This window comes from Mus caroli, unplaced genomic scaffold (assembly GCF_978045245.1).
Source record: "Mus caroli unplaced genomic scaffold, Mus_caroli_1 scaffold_17, whole genome shotgun sequence".
In the NCBI taxonomy this organism is placed as follows: Eukaryota; Metazoa; Chordata; class Mammalia; order Rodentia; family Muridae; genus Mus; species Mus caroli.
The window spans coordinates 42,609,129-42,630,664 of record NW_028227272.1 but is presented as its reverse complement, the minus strand read 5'-3'; the positions used below and the strand labels follow the sequence as shown (position 1 = coordinate 42,630,664).

Sequence of the window (21,536 nt, the reverse complement as noted above, 5' to 3'; positions counted from 1 at the left end):
AAGCTCCTTTCTCTGTGATAACTCCAGCTGTGTCAAGTTGACACAAAAATAGCCAGTACAACAAGGCAATAGCCAAGAGACCATGCGTTCTTTTGTGTTGTGTTCACCATGGATGTGAAGAAGCAGTTGGAGTGATGCCTGCTACTTTGCCTGACTTCCAATGCATCTGCTTAAGTAAAGGAAAATGTCCCTGCAGGGTGTTTCCTCTTCCCCCTCCCAGCTTTTCCCAGAGCAGAAAAGAGTGACCCTGTGACTAGGACACCTTTTGCACAGTTCCAAGTCATTCCTTCAAATCTGTTTCTGTTTAGAAACAACAACGGCAACAAAACAAAACTGTTCCTTCATTTGCTCATGTTTAGGCATCCCATGCACCAGCAGGACCTTTAAATGTGGCAATGACATTTGCTTCAGGAAGCAAAATGCGCAATGTGATGGTATAGTGGACTGTCCGGATGGAAGTGACGAGGAAGGCTGCGGTGCGTAGAAATGGCTGCTTTTGACTCCTGTATTCCCTCTTTTTTTATCCACTGTCAACTTTCATTGCATCTGAGTATCATTCCTCAGACAAAGGCTGCTCAGGATCTAGGAAAATATAATATGTACTAGTGAACTAGCTCTGACGTTGCTCCAAAGAGACAAAAGCCCCAAAGGTTTGTTCCGACTTCCTTCTTGATAATAGGAGGTAACAGGGTGTTTTCTAGTAATCCCAGTCAAGGAAGAAGTCACCTGTGAATAAAGCAATGGAGCCCAGTGGCTTTTCTTTTAGTTATGACTCTCGATAAAAGCAACATCGAGATGACTTATGCCATATGCTCTCCTTAGTCAGGTGGCCTCTCACTAAGAGCAATAATCAACCTTATTGATGTTATTTACACTGAAAAGGAACAGCTATGATGATTAGGTTTCTAGTACATGTCCACATGTCTTGGACTTACAAAGTCTCTCCAAAATGCCTTCCATTAAACCAGCACAAAAACATTCTCAGCTCTTTTATAGGTGAAACCTACTGCTTCCTTTCCACATAGCAAACTAACTTCATGGCTGCTGATTATGTGAGTCCAGTTGTTAGTATGGGGCCTTCCTTCCCAGTATGCATAGGTGTGTAGACTCCAAGTTAGGGCATGCTCTCAGCAACAAAGGAGTGGTTCTGTGTTGGCACTGGTTCCATACCTATAGATTTCCTCTCTGCCAGATAACCAGGAGGTTTTCAACTGTTGGCTTGATGAGTCAGATCCCAACCCAGCCATAAATGTGATTATGTTTCTGCTTCTTCCCCCCCCTCCCCCCCGAGCGTGTGTTTCTATTCTGTCTGCCTTTAAGTCATATGACACTTCCTCTCCTAAAGGCTGTAGCAGGAGTTCTTCCTTCCTTCACCGAATCGTTGGGGGTTCTGACTCCCAGGAGGGGACCTGGCCATGGCAGGTCAGCCTCCACTTTGTTGGATCAGCCTACTGTGGTGCCTCAGTCATCTCCAGGGAGTGGCTTCTCTCTGCAGCCCATTGTTTCCATGGAAACAGGTAGACCATCCCAATCCTTACCGTTGAGACCATCTGACTTCCAGTTGTGGAAAGAAATGATCAATTTAGTTGGGCTCATCTTGGATGGGGGTAACCAGTTGTATGCCATTTTTTTTTTGAGGTAGCATTGGCATAAAGAAAAAGAGCACAAAGGAAGCACAGAGGCTGGGTATGTGTTTATTAGGCTGAGGAAATGGAGACTGACTTTCAAATTACCAGAGCAAATGTAAATCAGTATATGGAGACGGCTGGAGAGCAGGGAATCCCAGAAAAAAAATGGGGTTATTGTGGGACAGATTCTCTTTTAATTGAGGGTAAAGGAAAAACTTAAAAGAAAAAAAATAACCTCACTTAAACTTTAAATCTGAGATCTACTAGATCTCAGATGAAACAAAACATCAATTATTCTAAAATTTTAAATGGAGTGTTGCAGTGACGTTACACAATTTGAGATGGTTTTCTTGGAACTTACAGGATTTGTGTTAATTACTAAAGTAGGTCATCGATAAGTAAAATAATTGCTCCAAACATTATGTTAGCCTTAGATTCTTTGAGTTTCTGGTACATTCACGTGATGTCTGCTCAGCAGGTTAATGAATGTGTTCTGGGGACCATGTGTTTAGTTTTCTTCTAAAGCTTCCATGTTCTCTGTACCCCTATTCTCCCTGGTTGCTATATTGATTCTGTGGGAGATTAAACCTTCTAAAGGTGCCAAGCCCCTCTCTGATGAATTGGGTGAGGCACGAGAGACACTACACTGATCTGTAAAAGTTCTGATAGTTTGCAAGAAAGTATTTCATTAATGCCCAACTTAAAGCACTTTAATGTCTAACCTGCTGATAGTCATATCATTTGCATTTAATCTAACACCTCCATATAATAACTTGGTGTATCTACATTATAGTGCTAGCATAAATAAAAAGAGGATAATAAATTAATTGTAGTCTCCTATGTTTTTGACCTGTGTATAGTTCATGAGATGTCAGAAGGCAAGGAACATTTGAGTTATCTCTACAAAATAGTATAGAGATAATTTTTCTGGAGTGTAGCTATAACGCGTTACTACTACAATAGCTTACTTCATTGCTGTGTCTAGCAAAGAGACAAGGGAAGTGTGTGATCCTTGCCATGTCCCTGGACAAGCCATGGGCTAAGGTCTTCCTTTCCCCATCCCCATGGCTTTGTAGAGTACTTGCTTCCAAACAATATATAACTCCATGCTTGATTCCTTTTCTACCAGGCTGTCTGACCCCACGCCATGGACTGCTCACCTTGGGATGTATGTGCAAGGGAATGCCAAGTTTGTCTCTCCAGTGAGAAGGATTGTGGTCCATGAATACTACAACAGCCAGACTTTTGACTATGACATTGCCTTGCTGCAGCTCAGCATAGCCTGGCCTGAAACCCTGAAACAGCTCATTCAACCAATATGCATTCCTCCAGCAGGCCAGAAAGTGCGCAGTGGGGAGAAGTGCTGGGTGACTGGCTGGGGGAGGAGGCATGAAACAGGTGTGTATGGTGTATATGGTGTGTATGTTATATATGGTGTGTATGGTGTATATGGTGTGTGCATTAGTTAGGGTTTTACTGGGAACAGACACCATGACCAAGGCAAGTCTTATAATAAACAACATTTAATTGGGGCTGGCTTACAGATTCAGAGGTTTAGTCCGTTACCATCAAGGTGGGAGCATGGCAGCATCCAGGCAGGTATGGTGCAGGAGGAGATGAGTGTTCTACATCTTCATCCAAAAGCTGCTAGTGGAAGACTGACTTCCAGGCAACTAGGGTGAGGGTCTTAAGCCCACACCCACAGTGACACACCTATTCCAACCAGGTCACACCTCCAAATGGTGCCACTCCCTGGTTCAAGAATATACAAACCATCACAGTGTGTATAGTGTATATGGTGTGTATGGTGTGTATGGTGTATATGGTGTATATGGTATGTATGGTGTATATGGTATATATGGTATGTATGGTGTGTATGGTGTATATGCTCATGTCTCTGCCCTACAAAAGAAAGACATCTGAGCTGAGAGAGTGCTTTGGCATTCCCAGAGAAGATTTACATATAACATCTCAGTGAAGGGGAAGCCCCAGGGATACAGGGAGAGGGGAATCGTATGAGCAAGGCAGGACTGATCAATATGGGCTTTTTTAAACTCTGGAGGGTGCTGAGCATTCCATTCTAGGATGGCAACTCATTTTTATTTTTAGAATCCCTTGTCCTCTACAGAGGCGATCCGTTTTTGTAAAAGAGAGAGCACACATATGCACAGCCTACTGTGCCAACTCAGACAACTGTCTGGGAGGTTATGTAAGTGTGTCTCACACCAGGACTATTGGCCAAGGGATGGGAATGACAGAGAAATCCAGCCAGGACCCTTCTCCTCAGACTGCAAATTCTGATCCAGGCATCACTGCATCCTAAAATCAGTTCACCCGGGGGAAGATCGGGATTACTTTTTGCAATTATCTACATACCCAGAAAAGGGACCTTTTTTTTAGTACAGAAAGATAGCACTGTATGCTTGGGAAGCCTCTCTATCAAGCTTGCCAATTTTTTCCCTGTCCCATGATTTATAGCTGACAGTGAGGCGAAGAATCCCAAGCTGCTTAAATATTCCCACAAGATTTAGTGCCCATCTATCACCCCTGGGATCTGAGATTCCTTTGATATCCTTTCCAAGGTGGAAAGAGCAGCTATAGTACGTGTAATTTTCCAGTTTACCCCGCAGCTTTGGTTTGATTCTCTGAGGATCACTGTGGTGTTTTCTCGGATTCTTACTGCCATTATGGACACATGGAAGTAATGGCATTCACCACCAAATGGAGTTTGCTGAGTTCTAAGAGTCTCGAGGAGGGATGGCAGCTGTTTGCACATCTGTAACTCCCTCCACTTGTGTATTATTGCAACTGGTGACTTCACTACCTTGTCTTAGTTTGCTTTCCTATTGCTGTGAGAGATGCTATGACCAAAAGCCACTGAGGAGTGAAGGGTTTACTTCACCTGACAGCTTACACTCCATCACGAAGAGAAATCAGACCAAGAGCTCAAGACAGAAACCTGGAGGCAGAAACTGAAAGCAGAGACAATGGAGGGCTGGCTGCTGCATATTGGCTGGCTGCTTAGGCTTATGTTCAGCTACCTTTATTATACCTCCCAGGACCACCTGCCCAGGGATGATACTGCCCACAGTGTCTGAGCTCCACCCCCACAAGCATCAATCATCAATTAAGAAATTGCCCCACAGGCTTGCCTCCAACTCAATCTGATGGGGACATTTTCTCAACTCATGGTTCCTCTTCTCAGATGACTCTAGCTTTGGTCAAGTTGATAACAGCTAACCAGCACAATCACCATCTATCACTAGAGAAAAAGACTACCCAACTCATTGAAGAGATGCTTTCTTGATAAGCATGATTGTATATATATATATATATATATATATATATATATATATATATATATATATATGGGTTTTGGCTCACTATAGCCAGGCAAGAGAGAAAGGAAGTGAAGAAGCTGTAGAAAAACAGGTTAGCTTTTATGGCTCCTTGTAGATTTCCATAAATTACTGTGTGTCTCCTTTTAAGGAGCCCTCCCAATCTGTAAACAGTGACACTAACAGTTTCTGACTCACAGGCTCATAGGACCCAGGGACACAGGCATGAAAGTACAGTGGCAGGGTGACCCAGAAAATAAGATAATAAAGTCTGACCTTTGACTGTATTCTGCTGTTACTTGCTGTGTGTGTGCCATTGGGTAAGGCTTTGATCTAGCTTGTAAGTAAGGCTTCATTTCTTTGGAAGCAAAATGGGGTTAATAGAATTTATCTCAGAGAATCGCTCTGAGGCTGAAAGGTGATTCAATCCAAGGTGATTGCTCAAGTGAAACTTGGAAGAAATGTGGTCCTTACCATCACCATGATATTCATCCCTAATGTGTCTTGCAGATAGTAAGGGTTCCCCGGTTTTGCAGCAAGCGGAGGTAGAGCTCATAGATCAAACCGTCTGTGTTTCCACCTATGGGATCATCACCTCGCGGATGCTCTGTGCAGGGGTTATGTCTGGCAAGAGCGACGCCTGCAAAGTAAGTCTTCCTCTTCCCCTCACCTAACATGTTGTGCTCCATGATTGCGATGCTCTCACGTTTCATCTACACAATACTGGAGCTATCTAGGGCAGGCCTTGCCCTTCCTTTATCTGAGTTGCCCAGATACTAATTATCATTCAGTTGCCTAAGACTAGGGAAGTGTTGAGAATGGACAGGTTTAAAATAACAACCATCTATAGGTAGACACATACAGAGTCCTTCTGTGTTGTTCCTTGTTCCCTTAGCACCAAAACCACCGGGTTCATTTACTTGTTACTTGGATGCACAGTTGGAAAAGGGGAAGAGGAAGGAGGCAGACACAGAGCACACTCATGTAGGCCTCACAGTTGCCCTGGGAGCAGTAGGCATTCTTAGTTCTTTGGGACATTATTCTGGTCCCTCCATACCAATCCATGCAGATCCCTCCACAATATAATACAAAGAACAAATAGGTGATTCAGAAAATAAGGAGCAGTTGGGACTCTTCCAACATCTTGCCAATCTTAGCTGCAATGCAGGCACCTTATCTTATTATAATGATTTCTTCTATCTTTTGAGACCTTATTGGTAACAAGTACCTGGCAAAACGGAATGAATAAATTCATTCACATCATCATTTATTCTCATTCTATAGGAGAGGATAGTAGAGCCTCCTCCCAAGTTACATAGTCACTAGGTATGATGGGAGAAATGGGAGCCCTTTCCTTTCTTATACTAATGCTAGCATAGTTTAGGTACTTACTACAGGTGGCCAACTACCTACAGGTGGCCAACTACCTACCTACCTAGCTGTGTTCTACATAAGCACCAAGGTTTGGGCATTAAATTAGACTTGTAGAGCCAGTCTGGAAATGATAAAGAAGGCCTAGTTTGTCAGAATATATCTAACAAGCTGTGTGGGATTACTGAACTGAGACACAGGGGCTTGTCTGTAGCACTTTCTTACCTTCACCTCTGACCTATAACTTTACCCACCTTCCAAGATATGATCACAAACCCCAGCTATTGTATTTTAAGATGCATGCTGTAGGGATTGTTTACAACTAAATTATTTCAGTTTTTGTTCTCTGGAGCTGAGATGTCTGAGGAAATTCTCACATGATAACTGTTGGTAGCCAGTGGCTCATAGGAGTGCTTCCATGGACCTGGCTGACTCTTTTCTTCTTTGTCCTTGGGCCAATGAGCCAACTGCTAAAGAGGCATGGTCCACAGATGGAAATTAATCTCCCAAGATAACTGTGATGTTGTTTTGATGATAAAATGACCCTGGGGCAGTGCAGGGCACATAGTTAACACTCATTAGACATCAGTCCTACTACGACTACTCCTTTCACAGATGCAATGAAAACCAGTAGTAAATTCTTGGGGGATTTGTGAAAATCGCTTTCTCCTACATAGTGATTATACGAGCAAAACCATGTCAGAAGGAGACATTTGAACACAATCCACTAGAAACATAAATGATGGCCTGGGTGCTCATGAGACAGATGTCTTCATGCTTACATCCTCTTCTTGCATAGGGAGACTCAGGAGGACCTTTGTCTTGTCGAAGAAAGAGTGATGGAAAATGGATTCTGACCGGCATTGTTAGCTGGGGACATGGATGTGGAAGACCCAATTTTCCTGGAGTTTACACAAGGGTGTCAAACTTTGTCCCCTGGATTCATAAGTATGTCCCTTCTCTTTTGTAACTCTAACAGATGGATTGTTAACTGTGACTTATATGAGGATAGATCCTTGGAAAAGAATGTAAGTATTATCAATAAAATTAATCATTTTTCAACTGAAAGTGTCAGATTGAGCACATAACTAATATTCATTGCAAGGCAGACAAATTAATATATATTCCATAAAAAGTCCCCAAGAATATAATGATATTAATTCAAAAATATCAAAATGTTACTGACTCATGGATGGAAGAAAACTAAAGTAATTGCACAAACCAAGTCTCTAAAATAAAGTGAGAACTGAGAGAGATAGGTGTTCTTCCCGTGTTCCAATGCAAGAAGAGACATTTACAAGGATTGAGACAAACATGGCACATAGTAAGATATCTCTGGGAAGCCATACCTGACTGTCAGCATTATCACAAAACTCAATGCACAAAACAAAGGTACCTCATAAATGGAAATATAGCAAAACTCAGTAATTGGCAGAGGAGGTAGCAACTGTGTTGGTTTCCAATGCAATTTGATCTGTCTGCATCAAGATGGACCATGGATGCACAGCATCACGCTGCCTACAGAGAAACTGACCCACTCCATACAAAACTCAGGGTTTCCAATCTTCACTAAGCGATAGAAAGCAGAATGGTAAGAGGTGGACTGAGGCGTACCTCTGAGCTCTTGGTCAAACAGGTGGCCAACAGTGAAAGGCCACATGCATTTTGGGTGAGTGTTCTGAAAGTCAAACATTTCAGGTATGCTATCTCCTGGCTTCTGGTTGTTTTTGTAAACTTTAAAGGGTCAAGATTTCAATTTGTTCTCAAAGCCTCGTAATGCATGCTTTGAATAGCTGTAAGTCTATAGTACTTGCTCAGCACATCCCAGTTCTTGATTTATCTTAATTTAGAGAGTGTCTCACTCCATATTAGAATCGTATTTTTCTTGTCAGAAGGCAGAGTTAACCATAGCACCAAACAAGTAAAATGGAATAAAAAATAATTTCAAAGGAGAAATAGTAACACTATTATTAAACAGGACTCAGAGAACTGCACAGAACTGTAGAGAGAGTAGAATTGAAAAGAGAGAGAACAGGAAATGTTATTTTCCAAATTAGTAAAAATGATTGGCAAATAATGACTACCCTGTGATAATGAATATTTCCAGTTCATAGTACTTAGTTCAATTTTCTTTTCTTTTTTTTTTTTAAAGATTTATTTATTATATGTAAGTACACTGTAGCTATCTTCAGACACTCCAGAAGAGGGAGTCAGATCTCATTATGGATGGTTGTGAACTACCATGTGGTTGCTGGGATTTGAACTCTGGACCTTTGGAAGAGCAGTCGGGTGCTCTTACCCACTGAGCCATCTCACCAGCCCCCTCAATTTTCTAAAAACACTTTCTTTGGGAATAAGGATAAACATCACAATAACAGCATCTCTCTGGTGACTGGTGATAAAACCCAGGGGTAGGGCCATATACCTGGGCTGAGCCCCTAGCACTGCAAAGAAAAGAGATATTTCTAAATATATCCCCAATATTTCTGGAATCCTCAAACTGGTCTTAATAACTAGCTATGTGAGAGGAAGGAAATGGGGGAAGGATAGTGGTTCTGAAAAGAAGGTTTAGCTAGAGGCAGGATCTTTGGACCAATACCCAATACACACTTTGCTTTGTAAACGTAATTCCGAGCTCACTAAGCCAGTTCTGAGCTGTGCATGGGGTGTGGAGGGCATTGTATGCTTCCTGACATATGGGCCTTTTCCTCAGGTGGGGTGTTCATGACCCCTCCTCTCAAAGATAAACAATAATCAGTAAATCAGTAATGTTTCTGAATTTTTGCTTCTGCCAGTCACTGTCTTCTGTGCTGAGAAACACAAGTGTGTGAAGAACTCACACAATGCCAATTGCCCTTACTAGTCTCAGGGATACTGATACTGCCCCTGTGCCTGGATCCGGAGGGGCGTGGCTGCTCCTTTCGATGGAGAGCAAAGCCTTAGAGGTAGAGGTGGTGTATGAAAATTACTTCGGGGCTGTGTATTATTCATCTTCGTGTGTTGGTAATCAAGCATGCTGCGTGGCACACGGAAGATGATTCATAGCTGTTTGTTGATTTGGTAGATGAGCCCTCGCTAGACAGTGAGAACTGGAATAAGTTTCAGCATCACACTGGTCCAGGTAGAAGGCTGGAAAGTTCCCGGAACCGCACCCTCCCCTATCCCCCAACACCCTCCCCACCCAACCCTGCCTATCCCTTCCTTGCCACAGTCCAGCTTGCAATCAGGCCCTGTGAGCTTCTGCGGTCTGCATCCACACGGAAAGGCATTGCAGCTAGAACCCTGAACAAACCAGAAAAACAGCCGGTCCCACTTGCATCTACCTTTCCTGAGCAAGGTCAGCTAACCAAAGCCGGAGTGCTTCCACTCTCTCTGGCTTCGCCCCTCCCCTCCAGGTCCGCCACCCCAGGCCTATCTGGCGCCGCCCGAGGTCTACCTGCCGCGCCTGGTGGGTGGAGTGTGAGCGGAGTAGTCTTCCTATGCTGGACTCTGCACCCTTAGGTGCTAGAGTCTTGCCTCTCAGCGGAGCCTCCGTCTTCCGCGCTGCCATGGAAGGATCCAAACCCCAATCGCCCCGGGAAGAGCTGGAGCTCTCGATGTTGGACGGGCCTCAGGAAGAGCTGACACCTCTCAACGACCTTCGGATCCAGCCTACCTCCGCCGAGGACCCTAGCCCAGCCCAGGTAAGGACTTAGGGTTCTGGCGTGACAGCAGGAAAGGGACTTGGCACCACTTAAAGACGCCAAAGCGTCCTTCCAGCGTCCGGGACACGCAAAGAAGGGGAGGTTAAAGAAAACAAGAACTTTTGGAATTTCTTAGATCAGACCCCTCCAATTATCAGACTCGGACCTCGCCTAGAGACTTCAGGAATCCTGTAGAGGGGCGTGGCTGCTCCTTTCAATGGCGAGCAAAGCCTTAGAGGTAGAGGTGCTGTTTGAAAATTATGTAACTTTTAACTTGTTTTTTTTTTTTTTCCCAAATAAAAATAGAGTGATGGATTGAATCATATTGTCTTTCTCCCCGTTCGCTTCCCCGCTTTCTCTCTCTCCCTTTTCTCCCTTCCAGCACCCCACCACCGTCACCTCTAGGGGCATACAATCCACTGTCTCCTACCTCTAACCAGCCCTATGTCCTCCGCGCCCTGCCCCCACCTTCAAACACATTTTGTTATCTCCCACTTTGGCCATTGCTTCCTCCAGAAGAAAAGCAGGCAAAGAACACGAGGAGGAAAGAGCTGCTGCGTCCAGACTGAGGGTTGTGAACTGTTGTGAACTTGCCAGCTTAGTACAAGGGAAATAATATCTAAGTTCTACCTAAGAACTAGCCTCACTGTCTTTTCATCTCTGAGGAAGTCCTTAAGGGTGTGTAGGTTGAACCCTTTTCTGATATCATAGCATTACTCACAGATCAAATACTTGTAAAACATCAGAGAGTTTGAATGCTGAGCCACCTGTCTTCTGATCAACTCCAAAGGTTTACTTGAGTTTTACTGGGCACACTCAATTTTCTGGACGCATTGTTTTAGCCTGGTTTTCCTCACTCCACTTCACCCCCATTCCTCTTGGGCTCAAGTTCTGACTTTAGTAGAATTCAAAGCTCGAAAACATTACTCTTGGTCCACAGTGATTCCTGAAAACACTGTGTGGCAATGTCTTATTTTATGAGTACCCTGGAGTCTAAGTTGGCACCTTCTCTTTGTATGAAATAAGACCACAGATGAGTGAAATTCAGAAGGTAATGCCTGCAGGCCAGTGCAAGAAGCCATAATCAGGAATTTTCTGTATGATTCTCCAGGGCAGAGCCTGGGCAGGGGAATTAGAAATACTTACCTCAAGTTAGTCAGGCCCAGTACATCCCCAAAGATTGAGACATTCTCCAGGGGAAAATAAGTGTTTGAGCCCAGAGAAGGCTGTGAAATAATCTTAATATCATATGCTCTATTTATGTAATGTTAATATCATATGCTCCATTTAGGCCCTGAGAGCCCTAGACAACAGCTGAGAACACGCCAAATCCATACCAGGTATCAGAATCTTACATTTGCTTAGCACCTGCTTTGTTAAGAATAGGCTTCAGTGTCCTAGTGACTTCCTTGTTAGTCAGATGTATGTAGATGTGCCACACTTCCTTGTAATTTGGCGTTGTAGGTGTCTAAATAGGAAAATTTCAATAACTGATAGAATGGGGTGAGGGTAGAGAACCTGAAGAGCTTTCTAGAAATACTGGAATGGTAGCACTTTACTGAGGAGAGGACAAAACCTCAAACCCTTCCCCAGCATGTTCATCAGTCTCTGACTCTAGAGAATAGGTTGAAATGTGTTTCAACATGAATGGTCAGTTAGTGACGTTCATTCAGTAAGGACTGGCTAGCACAAGCACATGGTCTATATACTTAAAAATTTTGTGTCCCCATCTTAAGTCATGTGATAATAGTTCTGACTTTTGTTCTTATTTAAAGCCATACACTTTCCAAAGCATATGTTTTGTACCTATTGCTGCTATGTGCAACAGTGTAACACATCAATGCAGTTAATTATTAAGGGTAGAAGGAGCTGCCCTAGTTAGCATGAACTGTCAACTTGAGACAGCAAAAAAATCACCTGACAAGAGTCTCAGTTGAGTAACTGTATCAGGTTGATCTGTGGGTATGTTTGTAAGGGATTGTCTTGATTATCTATTGATAAGGGAGGATCCAGGCTACTATTGGGGATATCATTCCTGGACGGGTAGTCCTGGGCTATAAGAAAACTGGTTCAGCATGAGCTAGTGTGAAAGCTAGCTAACAGCATTCTGTCATAAATTCTGCTTCAGATTCCTCCTTGAGGTCCTGCCCTGACTTCCCTCAAGGAAGGCCTGTGGCCTAGAAGTGTAAGCAGAATAAGCAAGCCCTTCCTTCCTTCCCCACCCCTCCAAGTTAGTTTTGTTCAGAGTGTTAGGTCATAGGGACACAGATGAAAGTGGAAGAGGAGGGTGCTAGTTTTCTGGTTTGACAGATGAAATAGCTGAGTGAAGAAGCTGAAGCTCCAGAGATACAACCCAGCAGCTCCGGGTCACTCAGTGGGGCCTCCTAAAGTTCAGACTCAATGACTTTCAATGTCTCAGGTCTACATTGTTACATTGTTCATCAGTTTTAAGAAAACATTACTTTGATTTCCTCTCTCTCTCTCTCTCTCTCTCTCTCTCTCTCTCTCACTCACTCAGTGTGTGTGTGTGTGTGTGTGTGTGTGTGTGTGTGTGTGTGGTGTGTGCATGGGCCATGATGTACATCCTGAGGTATCAGGAGATGACCTGCTGGAGTTAGGTTTATTTTTCTACTGTGTGTATCCCAGGGATCAAACTCAGGGTGTCAGGTTTGGCTGTGAGGCCTTTATCTGCTAAGCTATCTTGCTGGCCCCACCTGATGAATTTTCTCCTGTATAGGTGAATATATTTGATGCGATTTATATAATTTCATTTATAGTCGCCTCAATTACAAATTATGTATTACAAGTAAATATATCCCATTAGGTAATTTAAATGATGTATGGGGGTAAGTTGCAGATGGATGAGTGAACAGACAATGGGAGGGAACGGTACTGAGATCATAAGCATCCCATCAACTTAGGCAGCTTCCTGCTTGGAAAAGTTGGGCAAGGAGAGTATATGAAGAATTTGTCTCTCTTTCCTAATCTGGATTGGAATGTAGAGGGAAAGGAATGTAAGCCATTGAACACCACCTTGTCTATTGTTACTACAGCTTAATACCCTTGGGCAAAACATTGCAAAAGAAATTGTAGGTAATAGGGTGAGACTGAATTTCTTTAAAGGCTCATTACAGGGCCCCTACTCAGCATCCCAGAGATATCTTATGTGATGGCATCATCATTGTATTGGTTAATAATAAATCAGTAAATTGACTGCTCATTGGGAACCAAGGTTTATCTGAGCTACCGAATTGACCCTCTTTTTATGCATTATTCGATGTAGTACAAGAATCAACTGGCTTTTCTGGGCTTAGATGAAATGTGTAGATCAAATGTGAGGATATGAAGGTGCAGGTTTTCTTGTGCACAGACTTCCTGCTTACTCCTAGATGATTTATTATTATTATTATTATTATTATTATTACTACTACTATAAGCTCTCCTAATTGAGCCAAGAAGAAGACAGGCTTTTTGGGCCAGAAATAGGTATTCCTGCCATTGTATACACATCCTGTATTAATGTCACATATTTAGTCACTTACCTGGGGAGCTGGTGGATTGCGTGTAGTGTTCAGAGAAAAATCCTGAAAATTCCAGGGCCACCCAATGCCGTCACAGAATGTAACGTGGCCTGTGCAAGCACCTATGGCAGGTGCCTTATGGAAGAACCTGCCTGAGGCCTCTCAACAGATCACTGGTACCCACTAAATTCCATCCGACCAGCCTTCACAGTGATCATAGCCACAGCAGTGGGAGCCAAGCAATCATCTGGGGCTCATGTGGTGAAGGCTTCCTTTCCAAATGCTTCAAAGCACGGCGATGGGGCTTTTGGAAGGCAATCAGATCCTGGGGGCTTTGACCTCTCTGTTGCTAGAATCATAATTTGGTGGCGTAGTTGGAAAATGCTGGATGATTTCAGAGGTAGGGTCCACTTGGTTTTTGTCCTGGAAGGGAGTGTTTTCTTCCCAACTTTCTCTCTTGGCTTTCTGATTGCTATGAGGGGAATGGCCTCCTATTCCCAGTGTTGTGCTGTGCTGTGTCTACCACAGAATTGGCTGACCATGTTCTAAAACCAAAAATAAAACCATAGCCCAGTTAAATCGTTTGAGTTGATTATTTTCAGGTATTTTGTTATAGTGAGGGAAAACCAACACAAAGTGCTTCAGCCCTTCACTCTCCAATCTCAACTTCACAATTCTTTATCCCATCCCAGCCCAGCCCTTAGGTTGGTCTCTTGGCCAATTCTCTCATGATCACCAGATGTTGGTTCTTATGCTTTTAATACCTTCAAAAACCCTTCCTTCCACACACAGTGACAAATATTATATGTTCTCACTTGTATGCTGAAGTTTAAAATGTTGATCTTATAAAAGCAGAGAGCAGAAGTATTGCTACCAGAGCCAGGGAAGGGAATAAGGAAAGAGAGGTGGGGAACTGGTGGTTAATAGCTACAGAGGTACAGACTGACAGAAAAAAAAAAGTGCCTCGCAATGTTCACAGTAGAGAAACTGTGGTTGACAGTGGATTGTATATTTCAAAATAGCAAGTAGAGAGGAATATGTATGTTCCTAATACAAAAGAAATTATAAGCATTAGAAGTACAATTGACAAATATGTACAATTTTCATGTGAGTAAGAAACAAGTACATAAAAAATAAAACCCTCTAGGAATAAAGTCCAGCCTCCTATCTCCACTTCAGAGTCCCCAGGGGACCTTTAAGGTTCCATTCTTCCCTGTTTTAGATTTGATTCAGTGTCATATAGCCTCATGAGGTTAAGAACCTGATGACCTTAATTCTACATCACCACTCTCTAGAAGGAATCTGAGACTATTTGCTGAAACCCAGTGACTACCTCACAGTCTCTCTTTGCTTTTTAGGTGAGCAAGGAAAGCCCCTGGAGTCCCTGCAACAAGATCGTGGTTGGAAAATGTAAACTGTGGATGGTCATTGTCACCATATTCTTGTGTTTCACTATAGTGATCGTTATAAGCCTATGCCTTGTAGGAGGTAAGAGGATTGCATCAGCACATCGAGAGACCTTGTTGAATACTTACGACTTAGACTGAGACCAAGAATGTATTTGCTGCTATTTTAATAACAGGAATTGAACAAAGGCTTGGGCAGCTAGGCATGATGATTTACACCTGTAATCCCAGTTCTTGGGAGGCTATGGTGGCAAGGTGTCTCTAGTTAAAGACCTGCCTAGGCTATATTGTGAGCTAGAGGCCAACCTGGGTCTACATACTGAGACCTTGTCTCTAAAAAAAAAAAAAAAAATAGAAACTAAAGTAAAATAAAACTGGCTTGGGATAGTGTGTATATGTGTGTGTGTGTGAGAGAGAGAGAGAGAGAGAGAGAGAGAGAGAGAGAGAGAGAGAGAGACAGAGAGACAGAGACAGAGATAGAGAGAGAGAGACAGAGAGAGAGAGACAGACAGAGAGAGAGAGACAGAGACAGAGAGAGAGACAAAGACAGAGACAGAGAGAGACAAAGACAGAGATAGAGATACACAAGTCTTTTTGTCTGTGAAGGAGTGTGTGTGTGGTGTGTGTATAAGAGACAGGGAGACAGAAAGACAGAGAGGTACACAAGTCCTTTTGTCTGTGAAGGAGTGTGTGTGTGTGTGTGTGTTGTCAGTATGTGCACATGAGTGCAGGTTCTGCAGAAATTCTGAAGAGGACATTGTGTGGGTGCTAGGAACTGAACATGAGTCCTCGGGAATAGCCCTAAGAGCCCCAAGCACTCTTAACCCTGAGCCATCTTTCTGCTGCTTAATATTTGAACTTGAACACCAATCCACATTTAATTGCATTTTAATACTTGTTTTTCTATTTTAAGTTATTTTAGAAATAACTATTATATTTGTGTTGAATACATCTTGTGAAACAGGTATATGACACTAGCAATATACTGTGTGTGTGTGTTTCATCTCATTCTATGACTGTGTGTTTTGAATGCAACACAATACAGTTTTAGTCATCCTCTTCCTTGTTATTAATAGTTCATCACATGTTCTTCTCTTTTCCTTATTTTTATTTTTAACTTGATATTAGTTTTTTAATAGTCTCACCTATCTTCATGATTTTGATATTGTATTATAATAATTTTACCAGGTCACTAACAATTGTCTTCTACAGAATTTTAAAGTCTTGGAGGTTATTACCATTTTAAGAATTATTTCATGTATTATTCAAAGATATCAAGATACACAAAGCTAGTATACCCCAGTAGGCAAGTAATTTTTCCATCCAAGTAAGTAGAGGGAAAGAATTGTCTTACTGGCTCATGCAGACAGAGGTGGTTCATCTGGAGCTGGGGTTCCCTAAGGTGGTGTGACCTCCATGAGGTCTGACTCATGTTCACAGGTCACAGAATGTTATCATGACAAGGAGCTCTGAGGAGCTCTGAGTCTCTCCAGGGGATTCTTTTTTTTTTTTTTTTTTTTTTCCCAGAAAGCAAATGTTCCTATTCCTTTCTCCAAGCTTGATGGTGTCTGGAAGATTTTCACAGCATCAGCCCAGGCGGCTTTCAGCCTTTGAGTTTCTCAGACAAGCACCTAGTCTACTTAAACATTGTTTAGGCGGGGCAGGTGATGGCTTGAAACTGTGGATTTGTTTTAAGTAGGGAGCATCTCTGAGGTGTGCTGTTCCTCCTCTACCCTGCTGAGGACAATGGCATTGTTATAGTCATCCACACTGGGTGTAGGGCAGCTGCCACAGGTAGATGCTGAAACCAAAGCTGAGTCACAGCCTTCTCCTGTCTCAGGTGCCTGATGCAATCCTGAAAGTTGACTAACATGCCCGGTAGCACCCAAAGGAGCCAACCCTAAAGCAAATGGTTTAACATTCTGGACTTGTAAACATAAGACTGGATGTTTATCTATTCTCTGGAACTCACCTGACTTCAACCACAGAAAGCAATTTGCAAAGAGAGATTCACTTTCCTTTAAAACTTTTTATTTTTCTTTAATATTTTTGAGATGTGAGACTGAACTCCAAAATTTCAGAATAGCTTTTTAATATTATAATACAAACTTAATTTTAATTTGATTGCAGATTTGCATCTTAACATATGTTAATCTTATACAAGAAATTACAAAAATATTCTTTATCCCCCCCCCCCCCAGGGAAGCACTTATTTTATGTGGCATCTTGCCTGTCAGGCACCAAGGCTTTCAGGGAGAATTACAGTAGATTAAAGAAATGTCAACTATTTAAAGGACTTTAAATTTGAAAATAATACCTGTTCAGTTAATGCTCTGGCTAGTTTTATGTCACTAGGGAGGAGGGAGCCACAACTAAGAAAGTGCCTTCCAAAGATCAGGCTGTAGGCAAGCTTGTAAGGCATTTTCTTAGTTAGAAATTGATGGGAGAGGGCCCAGTCCATTGTGGGCTCCCCCTGGGCAGGTAGTCCTGAGTTGTAGAAGAAAGCAGACTGAGCAAATCATGGGGAACAAGGCAGTAAGCAGCACCCCTGTAGGTAGGAGGTCTACCTCCAGGTTGCTGCCCTGCCTGAATTCCTGTCTTGGCTCCCTTTGACAACGAGCAGTCATATGAACACATAAGCCAAAAAATCCTCTTTCTTCCTTTTTGTTGACGGTGTTTCATCATAGCAATAGAAACCCCAACTAAGACATTTAACATATATCATTCATAGTTTGCTGTAATTTCTTCTTATCTCTGCTTGGCATTTTGAAATAATTTGAGAACAAATTTTAAGATCGTCACCTTTCTTTAAGGTTTACAAATAACTTCGACATCATTTAGCTAGATCTTTAAAAATTCAGGGAGGAATCTGAGTGGGACAGTATAGACCACAGTAGATTAAGAAGGAGTGAGACAGCAGGCTGACTTGAGTGTGAGCATGCTAGCCACACCCAGAGCTACTCTGCTAGTAGATCTGGGATGACAGCTGGCAATCTCCAGCCACTGCCCAGTCACCAAGTTTATTAATATGAATCACATATTTGCAGAACTGAATGAAGTGTGTGGGAAATAGGAGAAAGGGTGGCGTTGGGAGAGCCAAGGGTTAAGACTTAGTGAGATGGGGATTCCTCAGGATCCACATGGCCCAGTCTTCTCCTGTCCTCTCTCAAATCCCTGAAACTCCAATCTCAAGATTCTTTAGTTCCCAGAGAGGCTGGACCCAGAGGTGGAACTGACTTTGCAGTTGAAATAGATGCAGAACAGGACAGTGGACAAAAGGTCTAACTATCTGGGCAATATGGGACTCACGGCAGGGCATCCAGTGAAGATGTCTCACAGCCAGTGTTAAGACACTCCTGGAGAACAGCACCGGGGTAGCTAGGGCACAGGGTCGGCTGACACTCGCCAGCTACCCACAACACCCACCACAGGATCTTAAGACTTCTGGTGAGTGGAACACAGCTTCTGCTCCAATCCAATTGCACGGGACCTGAGACTGCATTAGTTAGGGAAGCAGAAAACCGGCCTGAGGAGGGCCAAAGGCCTCTTCCGGCCTGACCAGCACCAGGGTAGCTAGAGCGCAGGGTCGGCTGACACCCACCAGCTACCCACGACACCCACCACAGGATTTTGAGACTTCGGGTGAGTGGAACACAGAGTCTGCTCCAATCTTTAAATAGTGACAACCATAACAACTAACCCCAGAGATTACCAGATGGCGAAAGGTAAACGTAATAATCTTACTAACAGAAACGAAGACCACTCACCATCATCAGAACCCAGCACTCCCACTTCGCCCAGTCCAGGGCACCCCAACACACCGGAAAAGCTAGACACGGATCTAAAAGCATATCTCATGATGATGGTAGAGGACATCAAGAAGGACTTTAATAACTCACTTAAAGAATTACAGGAGAACATGGCTAAAGAGTTACAAGTCCTTAAAGAAAAACAGGATAACACAATCAAACAGGTAGAAGTCCTTAAAGAAAAACAGGATAACACAATCAAACAGGTAGAAGTCCTTAAAGAAAAACAGGAAAACACATCCAAACAGATGATGGAAATGAACAAAACCATACTAGACCTAAAAAGGGAAGTAGACACAATAAAGAAAACCCAAAAAGAGGCAACACTGGAGATAGAAACCCTAGGAAAGAAATCTGGAACCATAGATACCAGCATCAGCAACAGAATACAAGAGATGGAAGAGAGAATCTCAGGTGCAGAAGATTCCATAGAGAACATCGGCACAACAATCAAGGAAAATGAAAAATGCAAAAAGATCCTAACTAAAAACATCCAGGAAATCCAGGACACAATGAGAAGACCAAACCTACGGATAATAGGAGTGGATGAGAATGAAGATTTTCAACTCAAAGGACCAGCAAACATCTTCAACAAAATTATAGAAGAAAACTTCCCAAATCTAAAGAAAAAGATGCCCATGAACATACAAGAAGCCTACAGAACTCCAAATAGACTGGACCAGAAAAGAAATACCTCCCGACACATAATAATCAGAACAACAAATGCACTAAATAAAGATAGAATACTAAAAGCAGTAAGAGAAAAAGGCCAAGTAACATATAAAGGCAAGCCTATCAGAATTACACCAGATTTTTCACCAGAGACTATGAAAGCCAGAAGATCCTGGACGGATGTGATACAGACACTAAAAGAACACAAATTCCAGCCCAGGCTACTATACCCAGCCAAACTCTCAATTACCATAGATGGAGAAACCAAAGTATTCCACGACGAAACCAAATTCACACATTATCTCTCCACGAATCCAGACCTTCAAAGGATAATAACAGGAAAAAAACCAATACAAGGACAGGAACCACGCCCTAGAAACAACAAGAAGGTAATCCCTCAACAAACCTAAAAGAAGACAACCACAAGAACAGAATGCCAACTTTAACAACAAAAATAACAGGAAACAACAATTACTTTTCCTTAATATCTCTTAATATCAATGGACTCAACTCCCCGATAAAAAGACATAGACTAACAAACTGGCTACACAAACAAGACCCAACATTTTGCTGCTTACAGGAAACTCATCTCAGAGAAAAAGATAGACACTACCTCAGAATGAAAGGCTGGAAAACAATTTTCCAAGCAAATGGTAGGAAGAAACAAGCTGGAGTAGCCATTCTAATATCTGATAAGATTGACTTCCAACCCAAAGTCATCAAAAAAGACAGGGAGGGGCACTTCATACTCATCAAAGGTAAAATCCTCCAAGAGGAACTATCAATCCTGAATATCTATGCTCCAAATACAAAGGCAGCCACATTCATTAAAGAAACTTTAGTAAATCTCAAAGCACACATTGCACCTCATACAATAATAGTGGGAGACTTCAACACACCACTTTCACCAATGGACAGATCATGGAAACAGAAACTAAACAGGGGCACAGTGAAACTAACAGAAGTTATGAATCAAATGGATCTGGCAGATATCTACAGAACATTCTATCCTAAAACAAAAGGATATACCTTCTTCTCAGCACCTCATGGTACCTTCTCCAAAATTGACCACATAATTGGTCACAAAACAGGCCTCAACAGATACAAAAATATTGAAATTGTCCCCTGCATCCTATCAGATCACCATGGACTAAGGCTGATCTTCAATAACAAAATAAATAATAGAAAGCCAACATTCACGTGGAAACTGAACAACACTCTTCTCAATGATACCTTGGTCAAGGAAGGAATAAAGAAAGAAATTAAGGACTTTTTAGAGTTCAATGAAAATGAAGCCACAACATACCCAAACTTATGGGACACAATGAAAGCATTTCTAAGAGGAAAACTCATAGCTCTGAGTACCTCCAAAAAGAAACTAGAGAGAGCACACATTAGCAGCTTGACAACACACCTAAAAGCACTAGAACAAAAGGAAGCAAATTCACCCAAGAGGAGTAGACGGCAGGAAATAATCAAACTCAGGGGCGAAATCAACCAAGTGGAAACAAGAAGAACTATTCAAAGAATCAACCAATCAAGGAGCTGGTTCTTTGAGAAAATCAACAAGATAGATAAACCCTTAGCCAGACTCACTAGAGGGCACAGGGAAAGCATCCTAATTAACAAAATCAGAAATGAAAAAGGAGACATAACAACAGATCCTGAAGACATCCAAAACACCATCAGATCCTTCTACCAAAGGCTATACTCAACAAAACTGGAGAACCTGGATGAAATGGAGAAGTTCCTAGACAGATACCAGGTACCAAAGTTGAATCAAGATCAGGTTAATGATCTAAACAGCCCTATATCCCCCAAAGAAATCGAAGCAGTCATTAATAGTCTCCCAACCAAAAAAAGCCCAGGACCAGATGGGTTTAGTGCAGAGTTCTATCAGACCTTCAAAGAAGATCTAATCCCAATTCTTCACAAACTATTCCACAAAATAGAAACAGAAGGTACTCTACCCAACTCATTCTATGAAGCCACAATTACTCTGATACCTAAACCATAAAAAGACCCAACAAAGATAGAAAACTTCAGACGAATATCCCTTATGAATATTGATGCAAAAATCCTCAATAAAGTTCTTGCTAACCGAATCC

The 21,536-nt window shown here is 42.4% G+C and overlaps 2 protein-coding genes across 2 annotated transcripts in view; both read left to right on the top strand.

Annotated features, from left to right (window-relative positions):
* Tmprss7 (transmembrane serine protease 7) overlaps nucleotides 1-7,602 on the top strand; it is a 38,839-nt gene extending 31,237 nt beyond the window's left edge. The window contains exons 14-18 of the mRNA XM_021185418.3: nucleotides 360-476; nucleotides 1,346-1,517; nucleotides 2,758-3,026; nucleotides 5,477-5,613; nucleotides 7,137-7,602. Coding sequence (XP_021041077.2) covers nucleotides 360-476; nucleotides 1,346-1,517; nucleotides 2,758-3,026; nucleotides 5,477-5,613; nucleotides 7,137-7,307 — 866 coding nt within the window. The 3' untranslated portion in view covers nucleotides 7,308-7,602. The remainder of the gene's footprint in view (nucleotides 1-359; nucleotides 477-1,345; nucleotides 1,518-2,757; nucleotides 3,027-5,476; nucleotides 5,614-7,136) is intronic.
* Nucleotides 7,603-9,601: 1,999 nt separating this feature from the next.
* Nucleotides 9,602-21,536, top strand: part of CUNH3orf52 (chromosome unknown C3orf52 homolog) — a 33,609-nt gene continuing 21,674 nt past the window's right edge. The window contains exons 1-2 of the mRNA XM_021185631.2: nucleotides 9,602-10,020; nucleotides 14,900-15,029. Of these exons, the coding sequence (XP_021041290.1) occupies nucleotides 9,817-10,020; nucleotides 14,900-15,029 (334 nt within the window). The 5' untranslated portion in view covers nucleotides 9,602-9,816. The remainder of the gene's footprint in view (nucleotides 10,021-14,899; nucleotides 15,030-21,536) is intronic.